The following is a 15,808-nucleotide window of genomic DNA, read 5'->3' as shown; positions in this document are numbered from 1 at the left end:
ATCTCCTCCTCAAAACCATTTTGTAATTCTTTATTAAAATTTTTTTTCTTTCCCACCCTTTAATTTTGCAGTGAAGATACCCTTCTTGACCTCACCACCCCTCATTGTGCATCAAGACCTCCCTCTTCAGAAATGTTTGAGTCTGGCTTGTTTTTAATAACACTGACGATTAAAAAAGTTATCTTATAGAGGAACAAAAGTGATACTGCAATTGTGACCATCTCCTACAGAGCAAAGTCAGACCATGTATAGATATATATATATAGTAGGTCTCAATTCAGTAACAAAAAGAAAGTATTTTTTCAAAACAAACTGTGAATCCAATAGTATGATTTGTTTTTGTTTGTTACATATTGGAAAGTACAGTTTTTTGAATATCAACTAGAATAAGAAGAGCAGAGAATGAGGCCATGGGAGTTTCCTTTTCTAAGCCATAATATAGATTAAAATAACATAGGAAAACTTCTACCTTCCTGAGGTTTGAATGTCCATTGAAATCGTGGGCAGAAGAATGATGTGGGGAAACTGGACAATTGTCCGTGAGTTTGTTCTTGTGAGTTTCTCGGCCCTGTCCACTGAGCTACAGGCTCTACTGTTTGTCCTTTTTTTGTCCATTTACCTGGTTACGCTAGTGGGTAACATCCTCATCATCCTGGTCACCACAGCTGACTCTGCCCTACAAAGCCCTATGTACTTCTTCCTTAGAAACTTGTCCTTCCTAGAGATTGGATTCAACTTGGTCATTGTGCCCAAGATGCTGGAGACCCTGATCATGCATGACACAACCATCTCCTTCCTTGGCTGTGCTGTTCAGATGTATTTCTTCTTCTTCTTTGGGGCTGCTGAGTGCTGCCTCCTGGCCACCATGGCATATGACCGCTACGTAGCCATCTGCAATCCTTTGCACTATCCAATTATCATGGGTCACAGAGCCTGTGCCCAGCTGGCAGCTGCCTCTTGGTTCTCAGGATTTCCAGTTGCCAGTGTGCAAACCACATGGATTTTCAGCTTCCCATTTTGTGGACCCAACAGGGTGAACCACTTCTTCTGTGACAGCCCCCCTGTCATTGCTTTGGTCTGTGCTGATACCTCCCTGTTTGAACTGGAGGCCCTGACAGCTACAGTCCTATTCATCCTCTTCCCTTTCCTGCTGATCCTGGGGTCCTATGTCGGCATCCTCTCCACCATCTTCAGGATGCCTTCGGCCGAGGGGAAACACAAGGCCTTCTCCACATGTTCCTCCCACCTCCTGGTTGTGTCCCTCTTCTACAGCACTGCCATCCTCATGTACTTCCGACCTCGGTCCAGCACCTCTCCTGAAAACAAGAAGTTGCTGTCACTCTCCTATACAGTGGTAACACCCATGCTGAACCCCATCATCTATAGTTTAAGGAACATTGAAGTAAAGGCTGCACTGAAGAGGGCTGTACGCAGGGCCCTGGGCCCTCAGAAACCATAACTAACTTAGACAGAAACTACAGGGTGGAATGTAATGATGAAAGGAAATAAAAATGAATTTTTAGTTTCTACTCTTTCTACTCAGGAGCCACAGTATACCCAATTACATTCTTCACACCTCTACATGAATGTCAAGTAATCATCTATAATTTAATTTGGCCAAAAAGAGCTCCATAAAACGTATTCATATTCTACTCTTCCATTTATTTATTAGTAAATAACATTACCATTCATTCAACAGCTCTAGCAAAAGCTCTAGAAACCATCCTTATTTATTTAGTATTCCTCATTCCTCATATTATACTTACAAGAAAGCCTACCAAATTATTTCCAAAATATATGCTATATATAACTTTTCTCCATCTAGACTGCTGCCATCCTAGACCGAGCTACAATTATTCTTTACCTTGACTATTGTATTACTGTAGTAGCCTTGTAGGACAGGGGTTCTTAACAAGGGGCCCATAAGCTTGAAATGAAATTCAAAAAAACACTTTATTCCTTTCGGGATGTGTTGGTTGAGATGTGATATATTTATTAGATAATACACGGTATAGTGTGGACTTAGTAAGGGGTCCGTGGTTTTCCCCTGACTGGCAAAGGGGTCCGTGGAATGATAAAGGTTAAGAACCCCTGTTGTAAGAGATCTTCCTATTTCTATCTCACTGCCCTATAATCCAATATCCACAGATGATCCAAGGTAGACTTTTCAAAACGTCATCAGATCATGTCACTCCCTTGCTCAAAAAAATTTCCACACCTTCCCATACCTGTTAGAATAAATTTTGGAAACTCTACTAAATCTACATGCCCAGTATGTGCTGTCCTCTATACACCTTTCCAGCCTGCTCTAAAAGCACTTGGCCCCTCAATCACATTGATAGATTCCCATGTTTTTCAACTGCAATCAGTATCACCTGAAGAACTTTAAAGAAATTCTTAATGTCATCACTTCTATTTTACCCATCTCCCAAAAAAGAGCAACACAACTATAAAATATTTTAAACACACAAAATAGGTGTTTTTAAGACTTTAGAGACCAAAAAAATAAGACTTGGGGAGCAAGGTAAGAGGAGGGAAGAAAAAATAATGTAAGTTTCTTCTCTACACAGGGTTTTCTCTAAGTACATTCGCCAATTCTTGAATGGGAGAAAGTGAGTCATAACATAAAGTGACAGTCTCACTGGAATAAGAAGATGTAAATTAGAATTTGGCATTACCACAGCACCTTGGAATTGAGGGTCAAAATAATAAAGATGATGGAACCACAGAGAATTAAGTCCAAAATCTACATGCAATGTCCTAATGAGGTGTTTGCCAACTCTGAATTAGTTTATGCACAAGAAAAGACTTCAAGAACCCAAAAGAAAGTAAAACATAAAAGCTTAAAAAGGGAAATTTTGAGCTATATATATGTTATTACTACAAAAAGTTTTTTAAAACTCTAAGATAAATATTTGGGGAATGAGTATTGCTGAGAGGTTGGATTTTAAGTCTTACTAGGTACATAACACTTGGCTTTCACTTGAGAACCCAGAAGGGCTATAATTTAGGAATAATTGCAGAATATTCACTAAGATAGATGATGTTTGAGGCAATAAAACTAGTAGCAATAAATTTAAAAGGATTCAAATCATATAAAGTATGTTATATGACCACATGGAATTAAATCAGAATAACAGAAAAAAAATCTCTGGGAAATACCCAAATTATTAGAAACAAAATTACACACTTCTAAATAACTATGGGTCAAAGATGAACTTAAAAGGGAAATTACAAAGTAGGGGGTATATGGGGACCTCATATTTTTTTAATGTAATATTAAAAAAATGAATAAAGACAAAAAAAAAAGACAATCTCCTAGAAGTTAGTGCTAACTTACAGAAACCTAGTATCTGTTTTAAAATATTGTTCAATATATAGTGCTGTCTCTAAAATAGCAGAATGTAAAGGTGAGCAAATCAAAGGAACCAGGTAGAGCATCTCTTTTCATTAACACACTAAGTAATCCACTGAGAAATTTTGCTACCTGTCCTCACTTTCTTGGGCTTGGTTGATTTCATGTTTCTAGTGCCCCAAAAAATGAATCCTTTAACCATGGTCCTGAACAATTCATGCATGGTATAAATTAACTGGAAGCAAAGACTGTGCACTGGTATTGACGTCTTCATATTACTGAAGCAGCAGTCACACGAAGGGAGTTACTCTATTGCCTGATGTGACCAATCTTGATTTTCAAGGACAAACTCGATAGCTGATACATACTGGGGGTAAAAAGGGCTTTGGTTAGGGTCCAGAGGATTCACTGCTATTTCTTATAACACTTCCTTGAACAACAGCTACGATCAAAGGGAAATTGCAGAAATCCTATTTTTAAAAAAAGGATCACAAAAAACTCAAATCATTTAGGAAAGAAGTTTTAGGTCAGCACACCAGGTAAAGTACACCAGCAACTGAGGTGCCATTAGAAAGTAAGAAAACCAGAAAGAAGCTATGATGAGCAATTCAGGCCTGGTGACCATCTATCCTCTCCAGGTTCTTCTTCCTTCCTCTTGGTCCTTCAGGCCTAGGTTTGGTGACACCTCCTCACTCTTGCTAGCCATGGGATATGTCACTATTTCTTGCTGGTTTCCAAAACCCTGTCTTCAATTTCATAACTGCATATCTCAAAAGATACAATAGTCATGTCTTGAAGAAGAGTGTAAGAAGGACAGCAGAGCTCATATATTCTGCTTCTTTATACCATACTCTCTATCACTCTCTTCAAACTGATGTACATGCACATGCATTCACACACACACAAAGAGCATGTAGGTCACAGAAAGTAATTCAGTAATGTTTAACAATCTCTTATTTATTTGATGGTATGAAGAGAAGGTGGAGCAGAATCTTGGAAGGATAGTGATATACAACATGATTTAAAAGATTTTATAATTCCAGGTTTATAAAAAGTGAATGCTTCCCAAGGGGGATTACCTTAGGTACAAAAGGACAAACCAACCAAAAGAAAGCAGACCTTCTTCTGACTCCACAAATTATTGTTCTCCTACATAGGAAGTACTGGATGAAAGGATGGAGGAGAGGTCCATAAACAAAGGTGAAGGTTGAGAATTTTACCATATTCCATATTCACAAGGAAGGAGACTATTCAACAAGTCTTACAAGTAGGAAGCGAGTGAGCCTCTCAACTCACAGTCAGCGAGAGATTCCAAGACTATGTTGGAAATTCACTTGGACTATTTTCCTCAGAGCTCCCTTCACATCCTTGTTCCTCAGGCTATAGATGAGGGGATTAAGCATGGGAGTCACCACTGCATAGAATACAGACACTAGTTTTCCCTGCAGTTTGGAAGACTTGGGTGTCATGTAGGTGACAATTGCTGACCCATAAAAAAGGATGACCACCATGAGGTGGGAGCCACAGGTAGAGATTGCCTTGAGACTCCTTACAACTGACTTCATCCTGACCACAGTCACTATGATGACGCCATAGGATACAAGAATTAAGGAAACAGGTATAAGGAGAATCGCAACCCCCATGATGAAAATGGCTATCTCTGAAGTACGGGTGTCTGTGGAAGCCAGGGTCAACAGTGCAGGGGCCTCACAAAAGAAATGAGCAATACTATTGCTGCCTTGGTAGGGAAGCTGTAGTGTAAAGGTGGTGTCCACCACAGATACCAGAATACCACTGGCCCAGGATCCTGTGGCCAGCTGAACACACACCTGCCAGTTCATGATGCTTGAATAATGCAAAGGGTTGCAGATGGCCACAAACCGATCATAGGACATGACTGCTAGAAGGACACACTGTGTACACCCAAAAATGAGGAAGAGTAGAAGCTGAGCTGCACACTGCATGAATGAAATGAGCTTCTTCCTGGATAGCAGGTGAACTAGGGCCTGAGGAACGATGTTGGTAGAGAAACAGAGGTCAGCCAGAGACAAGTTGCAGAGAAAAAAATACATAGGAGTATGAAGTCGAGAGTCAACCTGAACAAGGGACATGAGAAGCAGATTTCCAAACACGGTGACCAGGTAAATACCCAAGAACAAGACAAAGAGGAACTGCTGGGTCAGTGGGTCATCAGAGAGTCCAAGAAGGAGAAATTCTGTCACCTGGGTCTGGTTTGTCTGGCTCATAAGTCTCTCTTTATTTCTACTATATGTTAAACAATAGCATGCAAACCTGCAAAATTATAATTCTGAGTTGGAAGGATGAGAAATGGCCTGCAATCACTACCAACCATTTCAATAATCCTCTTTATAGGGTCCTAGTGGTTGTAACACTTCCAATGTTGTAAAACTTAATACTTTATAAGATGGTTCATTTCATTGTTGGTGTCATTTGAGAGATGTAGAGTAGATCAGAAGAATCGTCATCCTTATTCTGAATATCACACTCCTAATAACATAACAATTTCTTACATTAATAACATTTAACAGACACTGAATTCATCTGAAAAGTCATGTAATTTAATTTCAATTAATTTTCAATCTTATACTTTTCTTGCCACATGTCCCCTATCCCACAATAATGTGGATTTTTTTTAATGCTTTGGACATGCAACTGTTCCAGTTATCTCTTGAAAAGATAGTCATAAAGGTATAAAAATCAGTAAGAGTGAAAGTACCTTGTAGACCTGACGTGTTTCCTGAAGAAAATAACCTGTTTTGAAAATAACCTGGGGAACCAGAGTAATTCTGAATGGTGTGCCATAATCTCTTTGGTAATCCTATCTCCAGCTTCAGCTAGAGCTCTCTAACATTGATTTTTACTATGAAAGGGCTTCCAAAAAAAGAAGACACAACATCACAACAAAGTTTCCATTTTACCAGTTTAGCTAGATTCCTCTTCAGCCCAAATTCATCACTGCTCCCCCACCTCCAACTCATCATCATCCTTCACTGCCTTTCATTATCTCTTTACTCCTCCCAGGATTAAAATCCCCTGTGAAAATTGCACCTAAGTCTTTTTCACCTTTGTTCCTTTTGTAAAACATAGCATAAAGCTTCATTTGATAAGTGATTGTTAATTAAATGAAGTTAAAAAAATAATTTGATCACATATTTAGCTGAGGTGGTAAGAAAGACTGCCAATATCCCTAAAGAGACCTTTCAGATTTGAAGATCAATAATAAAATTTCATAGGGCTGTTGCAACAAGAAAGGGAAGGAATTTTTACTTAAAATATTAAAGCATTATGCAATAATTGATCTATCAACACTGTATCTTCCTGGCAGAGGTGACTCAGAATAATGTTGTAAATATGTCAAATAAAATGTATGGGATTACTAAGGAAACCAATTACATCAAAATATAGTCATCAAAATCATCTCTGAAAACACCTTTGTTATATAATCATACATGTGCTTCTATACTAACACATTAAATTTAAAAATGTAGTGGAGGGTCTAATAACTACCTTAATTTCAAAATAATGAAGAGTTTAAATGATATTTTAAAAGATAGTTTGAGATGTCTTCTACAACTTCAGTGCAACATAGAATAATGCTGATTTCTATTGGTGAAAATTCATAGACCGCTAATACTGATGTTGTCTTCTCGCCTACATTTAAACTTGGAAAGAACATGTTAAACTCTGTTTAGAGAAAAGTAAAAATAAACAAGTGGCATTTTGTAACCGTGGCATTTTGTAACCAAATCAAGGAATCCTGAATTTCAGCTTAAGAATTCCTGTGCTATACAGGAATTCCCAGGCCACCTTTCTAGCCATTTTCCCTACCACATAACAAGGACACATTGCCATTTTTATACTCACCAGTTTTGCTCAACTATACTCATGTCCCTATACTCAGAGACATGCACCACTTTCCATGGACTTTTATCACACTTGGAATATTCAACCAACTTTATTTATTGAGCAAATACTATGGACCAAGCATATGCTGGGTACTGGACCAAAGACCTAGCTCCTGAAGCCAAAGACTCCTAGTGTAAGGGACTAAACCATAGTGATGCTTTATCCCCAGTGCCTAGTGTGTTTCCTGGGACATCATAAATTCACAGCAATTATGGGTTTGATGAATGAAAGCAGTGGGCCAACTAAGCCTATACAATATAACAGATACTTAAACTAATATAAAGTGCTTCTAAAGGCAAATATAGTCTATTATCAAAACAGCTGATATAAAAGTAAATTTTGGGAACAAAAGCTATTTTAAGGTAGGTACTTCCTGAATTATGAAGGCAGAGCATGTAAGGAAAATGCTACCTGTTTAGATCTTAGTATTTTCAAACCCTGGCTCAGTTTGACGTTAGACTTGCTGCTCTCTCTGCCACAATTTGTCTTCTGCCCAGAGTACAAATGTGAGTGCAGCTACATGAATTGTATGTCTAGGTCTTGGCAAAAATTAAATGATACACAAATGATGTTTCACAGTTTTGATGAAAAGCGATATAGAGCATAAAACTAAGCACTTGTTTAAAAGCTCAAAGTGATATCTATAAGAAGAGAGTAACTTAATGAAAGACCATTATAGGACATTCCTACAGTTTCTATCTGTTCCCTATTCAACTAATAACTAAGTCTTTCAAGATTCCCTTTAGAAAAAATGATCTCCAGGAACACTTTCCTTACTGATCTACCCATTTTCTCTAATCCTCACTCCCATTCTCAACATACATAGACATAGATATGCACAAATGTATTCACACAGTCTATAGTAGATACACGTGTGTCTACAGTACAATGTAATTACCCCCATCCTAGCTCGAACAGATTATATAGAAATGATTTGTCTTTCTCTGTGACAGTAAGATGTTCAATGACAGAGACACATCTGAATCATTTCTATTCAGAGCAAGTAGGATAAATCCTGGCATATGGTAAGTGTTCAACACATGTTACTTGAGCTGGTATTATCTGAGCCAAAGGAGCAGGAGACAGGGAGGAGAATGGGAGTCAGAGATGAGTGTAGTCTGTGACTTGTCAGATGATAGAAAGTTCCCACTGACCCTGGAATTACTGCATTTGAAGGCTGTACCCCTGACCTCTCCTAATTTGATTTAAAAAAAAAAAAAAAAGAAACATGTTCTTCCCCCATGCAAACATGGAGAAGATGCCCCTTGGAATGTCTGTGAATCTGCCCCTAGTATCAGGTAGTTTCTGCAAGAAAATCATATTTACTGTCAACCTTTCTTTAGTCTTAATTACTTTTTCTCAATGTGGGAGCACATTCCCCGAAAATGGCATGTGCCACTGGAAGATGAGGCCACAGAGTCATTCGTTGTCGAATATGACAGAAGAGATGGAGGGAAACCCACAGGAACCAAGGGAAAATATTGTATTTCTCTTCTGATTCCAAGAGTCTTCAACCTCAAAATCACTTGTTCCTTATCCACCATACATCCTTACTACCTTACAAATCCATTCTCAACACAGGGATAAGAATCCCTACCTAAAGGACCGAGACTAACTCCATGGATGTTCCTCTTATGTCTCATCAGGCAAAACCAGGATTCTTCTTCACAGGGAAATTGACATTGTAGTTATGGTTTCATAAGTTAGATCGAATCCAAAAGATTTAACCCTATTAATCAGGTTGTTTGAACAAAATTAGTTGAAATTTAAAACCATAACTATGAGTCTATTGAAACCAATTCACTCCCTGTATATGCCAGGTTATACCTTCTTTGTTCAATACATGACTTCTCTTCCATTCCATCTAACAATCTTGCCAAAATATTCTCATCTGGTAGAAAAATACATCAAATCTGCAAAAGCCAGAAAAAACACCCCCCTTTGGGCAAAGCGTTGCTGGTACAACAGCAGCTGAGTGGGCAGAATGGGGACTGTGGGCATCTAGTCCTAGGAGCAGGGAGATCGGTAAAGTCTCTGGCGTCAAGACCAAGGAGGAAGAGGAAGGAGAAGCCCATCCCCAAGCCCTCAGGGCAGACTGTGCCACAGTAGCTCCATGGAAATGAAGTGAACAGGGGGATACTAGGAGTGGTCTCTGCAGGGGCTGAAGTTCTCAGGAAGATTTCTGAATCATTATGTGCCTCCTGTGCTGTGTTTCTTTTCAGAGACTCCCAAGTGGTTATAAAGAGGACATAAAATAACATGCAGTTAATACTAAAATCCCTGTTTTCAGCGCCATCACTAATTTCTATTACATATCTTCTCTTTTGGGAAGCATGGTATTGTTCTGTTTCTGTTGGGAAAGAAACTAAGTTGTACCCCAGGTCTACCACATACTATGATTTTGAGAAAGTTCATTTATCCCTAAGAGTCAAAAAAGACCCAACACTACCCAGCTGATTTTATAAGGTTTGTATAAACTTGAGCAGTATAAAACTATGTAGTAACATACACAAGAAAATGAAAATATAGACTCATTTTACTTATCAATATGGATGTAAATATCCTAAATAAAATAAAAGCTAATTACATCTAAAATTGGATTTTAAAAAATAGGTCATGATCAAATATGGTTTATTTCTAGGATGCAAATGTGCTTCAACACTAGAAACCTTAATGGAAATTCACCAATTATTATACTGAAGGAAAAACTACATAATAATCTCAGTGATGTAAGGAAAATATTTGTTCAAGACAAACGCCTATTATTTTTTTAACCTTTGTAAACTAAAGATAGTTTACTTTGTAACCTTAAACCGAAAAACCAACACCAAATATCATAATAAATAAATTATAAAGATCAGGAACAAGACAAGAATTTTGCTATCACTGGAGCACGTTAGTTTAGGGAATGAAAAGACAAATCTGGGTCCTGGCAGAAAACCATGGCCATGAAACATGGGGCCATGGAATTCACCTGGAAATCCTCTAACATAAGACCATGCCCACACATAGCAGAAAGCAGCTCGAAGGACCTAATGAGAACCCCCATGTAGAATGATCTTTCATCCAGGATCAAGGAAAAGCCCCTGATATTCTTAAGGGGCCTTATCATTGGGCCCCGACTACAGGAAATTGACATGTGGGGTAATCAATTAAAACAGCAAACCACTGGGATCCCTCCTCCAAACGTTATCAGGTGGGAGGAATAATTAATGGTTTAAATACTGTATGATTACATTACTATGAACCAAATATATTGTGTAACATATTGAATGATTTAAACATTTATACTATATCCAGTACATTTAATTGAGAAAAGTATGTTTTTATTCAACTGTTTTTTTTATTTTTTATATTTTCAATTATTAAATGTACAAAATAAAGTTAAAAAAATCAATTAGCCATTTAAAAAATAAACAAGCACAGAGACTAAATTGGCCCTTTTTGGCCCATTTTTTTCTCTCTCTGCCTGGACCAGCATGCAGATATACCTGGTGATTTGTAATCTGTTATTTTCTCCTGTTTCTATTTCCTCTCTCAGTTCCTTAATAAACTACTGGCCTAACTAAACTGGCATGTTCTTAAATTCATTTTTGTTACATAGCTAAAAACCTAGAAGAAATCCAGGAACATATATTTGGCAAGCCAGCCAGTAAAAGCAGATATTGGTGAGTCTAAACTATGAATTACAGTCTGTTCAATGCCCACTTTTGGGTTTCCCTATAGGTCCCTACAGGACATAATCCCAGCCGAGGGCAGAAGCTGGGACATGGTACCTTACCATGTCTGCACCGTGTGTCCAGAATTGTTAGACCTGACCCTGGCTGGGAGGGTGGGGGCATAGGGCATGGGCTCAAAATAGGATCCTACCCAGACATGGGTCCCAGAATGAGTTCCAGATGCAGCAGAGCCACTTTTTTGGGCCTGGATGTGGTGTGCCTACGCTAAAGCCCTGGCATTTTTAGCAGCTAGCCCCAGCTTCCACTGCTAGCTGCCACCACATTTTCCCCCCACCCACCCCCAAAGGCAGTGGTGGCAGCAGTGATAGAAGAAAGCTTCTGGAGCCGCACCCCATGCATCCACACCTTGCCCCACCTTCCTACCAACCACACCCAGCTCCCCAGTCTGGGATGGGAGGGAAAGCAGTGGTGGCAGGGCCAAGGTGGGTGCTGCAGGGCAATCCACATTTCTTTTCCCAGGGGGGTCATGGACCAGGAGTTGCATTCATAATTCACCTCTACTCTACATTCAATCTCCCTGCTACTGCATTCCTCATTTCGAGTTTGTAAAATGCTTTGGAATGTCTTAGAAACTGAAAATGCATTTCCTAGTGAAGTTTTGCCTCCACCGCATAGTCTGAGGAAGTTATTGCCTCAGCACTGCACACACCTCCCCCACGCCTGTTAGTTGGGACAATTAATTTCTAATTTCTTAATGGGCTAATGGGATTTTTTTTCTATTTTAATATTTTTTTAACTTTTACATTTTTTTTTATTTTTTAAAGATACTCAGGAGCACCAAAATAGAGGTGTTCCTGAGGGTTACGGAGATACCGAGATCCTATAGTTGTGACAGATGGCTCTGGAGTTCAGTGCCCTGCCAGGGGGCCCTGCTGTGGAATTTGTGCTCCTGTGTGTGACAGAGTTTGAGTCTGATGTGACCTTTCTACACATGCCTCTTCTGTCACTTTTACTGAACCTGTGGTTGGTGATGGGTTTGGTCTATGCTTGGGAGGCTTGAATCTGTGGCCTGGCTGTGTGCTGGCTGGGCCCCGAGCCTCAACAGAGTTGCAGCACCTACTCTCCAGTTCGTTGGACTTACCCATGTCAGCTAACAAGGATGTGGAGATGGTCAACCACCACACCAGGGAACTGAGAGAGTCTACTACTGCAAGCAGGAGAGTCACATCCATCAACCATGTAGGATCTAAGCCCCTTCTCAATTTAGAGGTGGAGTGGACATTACCATCCCAGGGTCCACAGGATTGAGGAATAAAATATGGATTACAGTGGACTTACTGGTATTCTACTATAGAACTATTGTGACTCTAGCAATGGAAGAAATTGTATCATTGATATGGAGACAGTGGCTATGGTAGCTGCTGAGGGCAGGGAGAGGGAAGAAGAGGTGTGAGATGGGGGCATTTTCAGGACTTGAGAGTTGTCCTGAATAATACTGCAGGGACAAAGGCAGGACATCATATATTCTGCCATAAACCACTGAATGGACTGGGAGAGAGTGTGAACTACAATGTAAACTATAATCCATGTTGTGTAGCAGTGTCCAAAATATATTCATCAAATACAATGAATGTGCCACACTAATGAATGAATTTGTTGCTGTGAGAGGAGTGGGGGGAGTGGGGAGTGGGGGTATATGGGATCCTTTTATATTTTAATGTAATATTTTGTATGATCTATGTATAGTTTTTTAAAAATTTAAATCTATTAAAAATAACGAAATAAAGATACTTAGATTACATAAATGATACATAAAAACTGTAGGGGCGGCAGACTTGGCCCAGTGGTTAGGGCATCTGTCTACCACATGGGAGGTCTGCGGTTCAAACCCCGGGCCTCCTTGACCCATGTGGAACTGGCCCATGTGCAGTGCTGATGCACGCAAGGAGTGCTGTGCCACAGAGGGGTGTCCCCTGCATAGGGGAGCCCCACGCACAAGGAGTGCACCCCATAAGGAGAGCCACCCAGCGCGAAAGAAAAGTGCAGCCTGCCCAGGAATGGTGCTGCATACACGGAGAGCTGACACAACAAGATGATGCAACAAAAAAAGAGACACAGATTCCCATGCCGCTGATAACAGAAGCTGACAAAAGAAGACACAGCAAATAGACACAGAGAACAGACAACCGGGGTGGGGGTGGGAGGGGAGAGAAATAAATAAATAAATCTTTTTTTAAAAAGTACAAAACTGTAGGGAATTCCCATATGCCCCACTCCCTACCCCTCCCACACTTTCCCACATTAACAGCATCCTTCATTAGTGTGATACATTTGTTAGAATTGGTGAACACCTATTGGAGCACTGTCATTAAGTGTGGATTATAGTTCATGATATAAATTCTCTCCCACACAATTTTGTAAGTTATGACAAGATAGGTAATAACCTGTATCTGTCATTGCAATGTGATTCAGGATAATTCCAATGTCCTGAAAATGCCCCATATCACACCTATTTTTCCCCTTTCCCTCCCCATCTCAAAAAGCTTTTGATATCTGGTTTAGCTGTGAAACTCCCAGGCAGAGCCATAAAATGATACTGCTTCTTTAATTTTTTTTCTTTATTTTCTTTTAAATGTTACATTTAAAAAAATGAGGTCCCCATATACCCCCCACTCCCCCACCCCACATCAACAACCTCTTTCATCATCACAGCACATCCACTGCACCTGGCAAATACATTCTGGAGAACCACTGCATCACATGGACAGTGGTCCACATTGTAGTCCACACTCTCGCCCAGTCTACCCAGTGCACCACGACAAGACACAGAACGTCCAGCCTCCATCCCAGCAGCACCACCCAGGACAACTCCAAATCCTGAAAATGCCCCCAAACTATCTCTTCTTCCATCTCCCTACCATCAGCAGCCACCGTGGCCACCCTCTCCACATCACTACTATGATTTCTTCCCTTACTAATCACAATAGTTCCCCAGCAGAACACCAGTAAGTCTACTCTAATCCATACTCTATTCCTCTATCTTGTAGCCCCTGGGATGGTTATGTCCAGTCCCCCTCTACATCAAGAGGGGGCTTAGACTCCAAATGGATGATGGATGCAATTCTCCTGCTTGCAGCTGTAGGCACTCTTGGCTCCCTGATGTGGTGGTTGACCTTCTTCACCTCCCGTCAGCTGGCCAGGGTAAGTTCAACAAACCAGAGGGTAGGAGCCACAAGTCTGCTGGGGTCCAGGGCCTGGCCGTCACATGGACAGTCCAGAGATTCAGGTCTCCTTAATATCTTTGTAAGAATAGGTAGGAAAAAGAGGAGGTTTCATGTCCCTTTTCCTAGGAAGAATCATACTCTGGGGGCTTCAGTTGGGGGGGGGGGTAACTGCTCCCAATGTCTCCCACAAATCTGGCTTGGGGGCTTTAGTCTGAATTCTGGGTTTGGGCATCTCACAAGTTCTAAGAATCTTGTGTTCTGGGGACTTCATTTAGGAGGTAACTGCTCTCAATGTCTCCCACAAAATTCAGCTTGGTGGCTTTGGTCTGAACTCTGGGTGCAGGTGGCTCCCAAGACCTCATTCAGCCACAAGGATGTCCATTGGCAGGGCTCTGAATACTCAGAATGCTGAGACCGGAGCAGGAGCTCCAAACACCTTCCAAAACTTATGCAACCCTCAAGCAGTCAGCATCTATTTTAGAGGCTTTGGTTTGGAATGGTCAAAGTCTTAGTCAGTCTTGGACCCTAGAATGCCAGGGGTGCCAGGAACCAGAGCAGCCAAACATCCCCTGAGACTTCAGTGGATGGGCACTTCAGTTTGGAAGATATAAATAAAAATATGTCTTCATACTTCCTAGCATCATAGGCATGGCCTCTAGCCTACCAGCAGACTCCTCATGGGTTGTTTTCTCAGGGATCAGGAAAATTTGCCTACTGCTGGTCTATGTGGTCACAATTAGCTGAGAGTGGCCTCTGTATAGGACCCTGAATTCCAGTTTAATCCATATTGAGAGGAGTAGAAAGATAGATCTGAGGGCGATAAACCACATGGTCATATCTCCTCAAAGAAATGAAGAAATGCACCTCAGACTTCCATTAACTCCCTTTTAGAATCAGCCTACTCAGTTTTAAACTCAGTTCTGCCCAATAAGGGGAGTGAATAGGGATCAAGATCCAGGCTGTTTACTAAACCTCTCCTATAAAATAAGAGACCTCCTTATACGCCATCAATTAAGATTAAAAAGTTCCTAGAGAATTCTACCACTGAACCACCTATTGCAGGATCAGATGCTGGATTTTACACATTCTGGGTCAGATGCTGGACTTTATATATCCTCCCATAACCCATTGAATGTACTGGGGAAGAGTGTCAACTACAGGGTAAACTATTATCTATGTGGTGCAGCAGTGCTCCAAAACGTTTTCACTGAGTGCGATGAGTGTGTCGCGATAATGGGGGAGGTTACTGATGTGGGAGGAGTGGGGTGGGGGGGTGGAGGGTATACAGGACTTCTTATATTTTTTAATGTAACTTTTTCTGTGTGATGTATATATCTTCAAAAAATACAATTTACAAAAATTATGGGGTAGGGGGTGGGAAGTGGGGTATATGGGAACCTCTTATGTTTTTTATGTTTTTTAATGTAACATTCTTTGTGAACTATTAACTTTAATTTTAAAAGTGTAAAAAATAAATAACTTAAATAACCTGGGGGGGGGGGGGTTCCTAGAAAACGCTAAGGGTATAAAATTCTTCTGTTTTGATCTGTGTTTAACTTTGCATTTAACTTTTAAATCTGTGTTTAACATTGTCAGTCTGCTTGTGCCTAGGAAATCAGATT

At 40.3% G+C, this 15,808-nt stretch overlaps 2 protein-coding genes across 2 annotated transcripts; one reads left to right on the top strand and one right to left on the bottom strand.

The window, feature by feature from the left end:
- Window positions 1-511: 511 nt before the first annotated feature.
- OR10A4 (olfactory receptor family 10 subfamily A member 4) lies at window positions 512-1,459 on the top strand. The gene has a single exon (XM_058306329.1). It carries the CDS (start codon window positions 512-514, stop codon window positions 1,457-1,459), a length of 948 nt encoding a protein of 315 aa, XP_058162312.1.
- A 3,194-nt stretch (window positions 1,460-4,653) lies between these two features.
- OR2D2 (olfactory receptor family 2 subfamily D member 2) lies at window positions 4,654-5,601 on the bottom strand. The gene has a single exon (XM_004467404.1). The coding sequence runs from the start codon at window positions 5,599-5,601 to the stop codon at window positions 4,654-4,656; it is 948 nt and encodes a 315-aa protein (XP_004467461.1).
- Between the last annotated feature and the right edge of the window lie 10,207 nt (window positions 5,602-15,808).

This window comes from Dasypus novemcinctus, chromosome 10 (genome assembly GCF_030445035.2).
Source record: "Dasypus novemcinctus isolate mDasNov1 chromosome 10, mDasNov1.1.hap2, whole genome shotgun sequence".
NCBI lineage: Eukaryota > Metazoa > Chordata > Mammalia > Cingulata > Dasypodidae > Dasypus > Dasypus novemcinctus.
The sequence above is the reverse complement of the archived record's forward strand: the minus strand, read 5'-3'. Positions and strand labels throughout refer to the sequence as shown.

Coding starts and splice junctions, on each gene's coding strand:
- OR10A4 (XM_058306329.1), top strand. CDS start 512: ATGATGTGGGGAAACTGGACAATTGTCCGTGAGTTTGTTCTTGTGAGT.
- OR2D2 (XM_004467404.1), bottom strand. CDS start 5,601: ATGAGCCAGACAAACCAGACCCAGGTGACAGAATTTCTCCTTCTTGGA.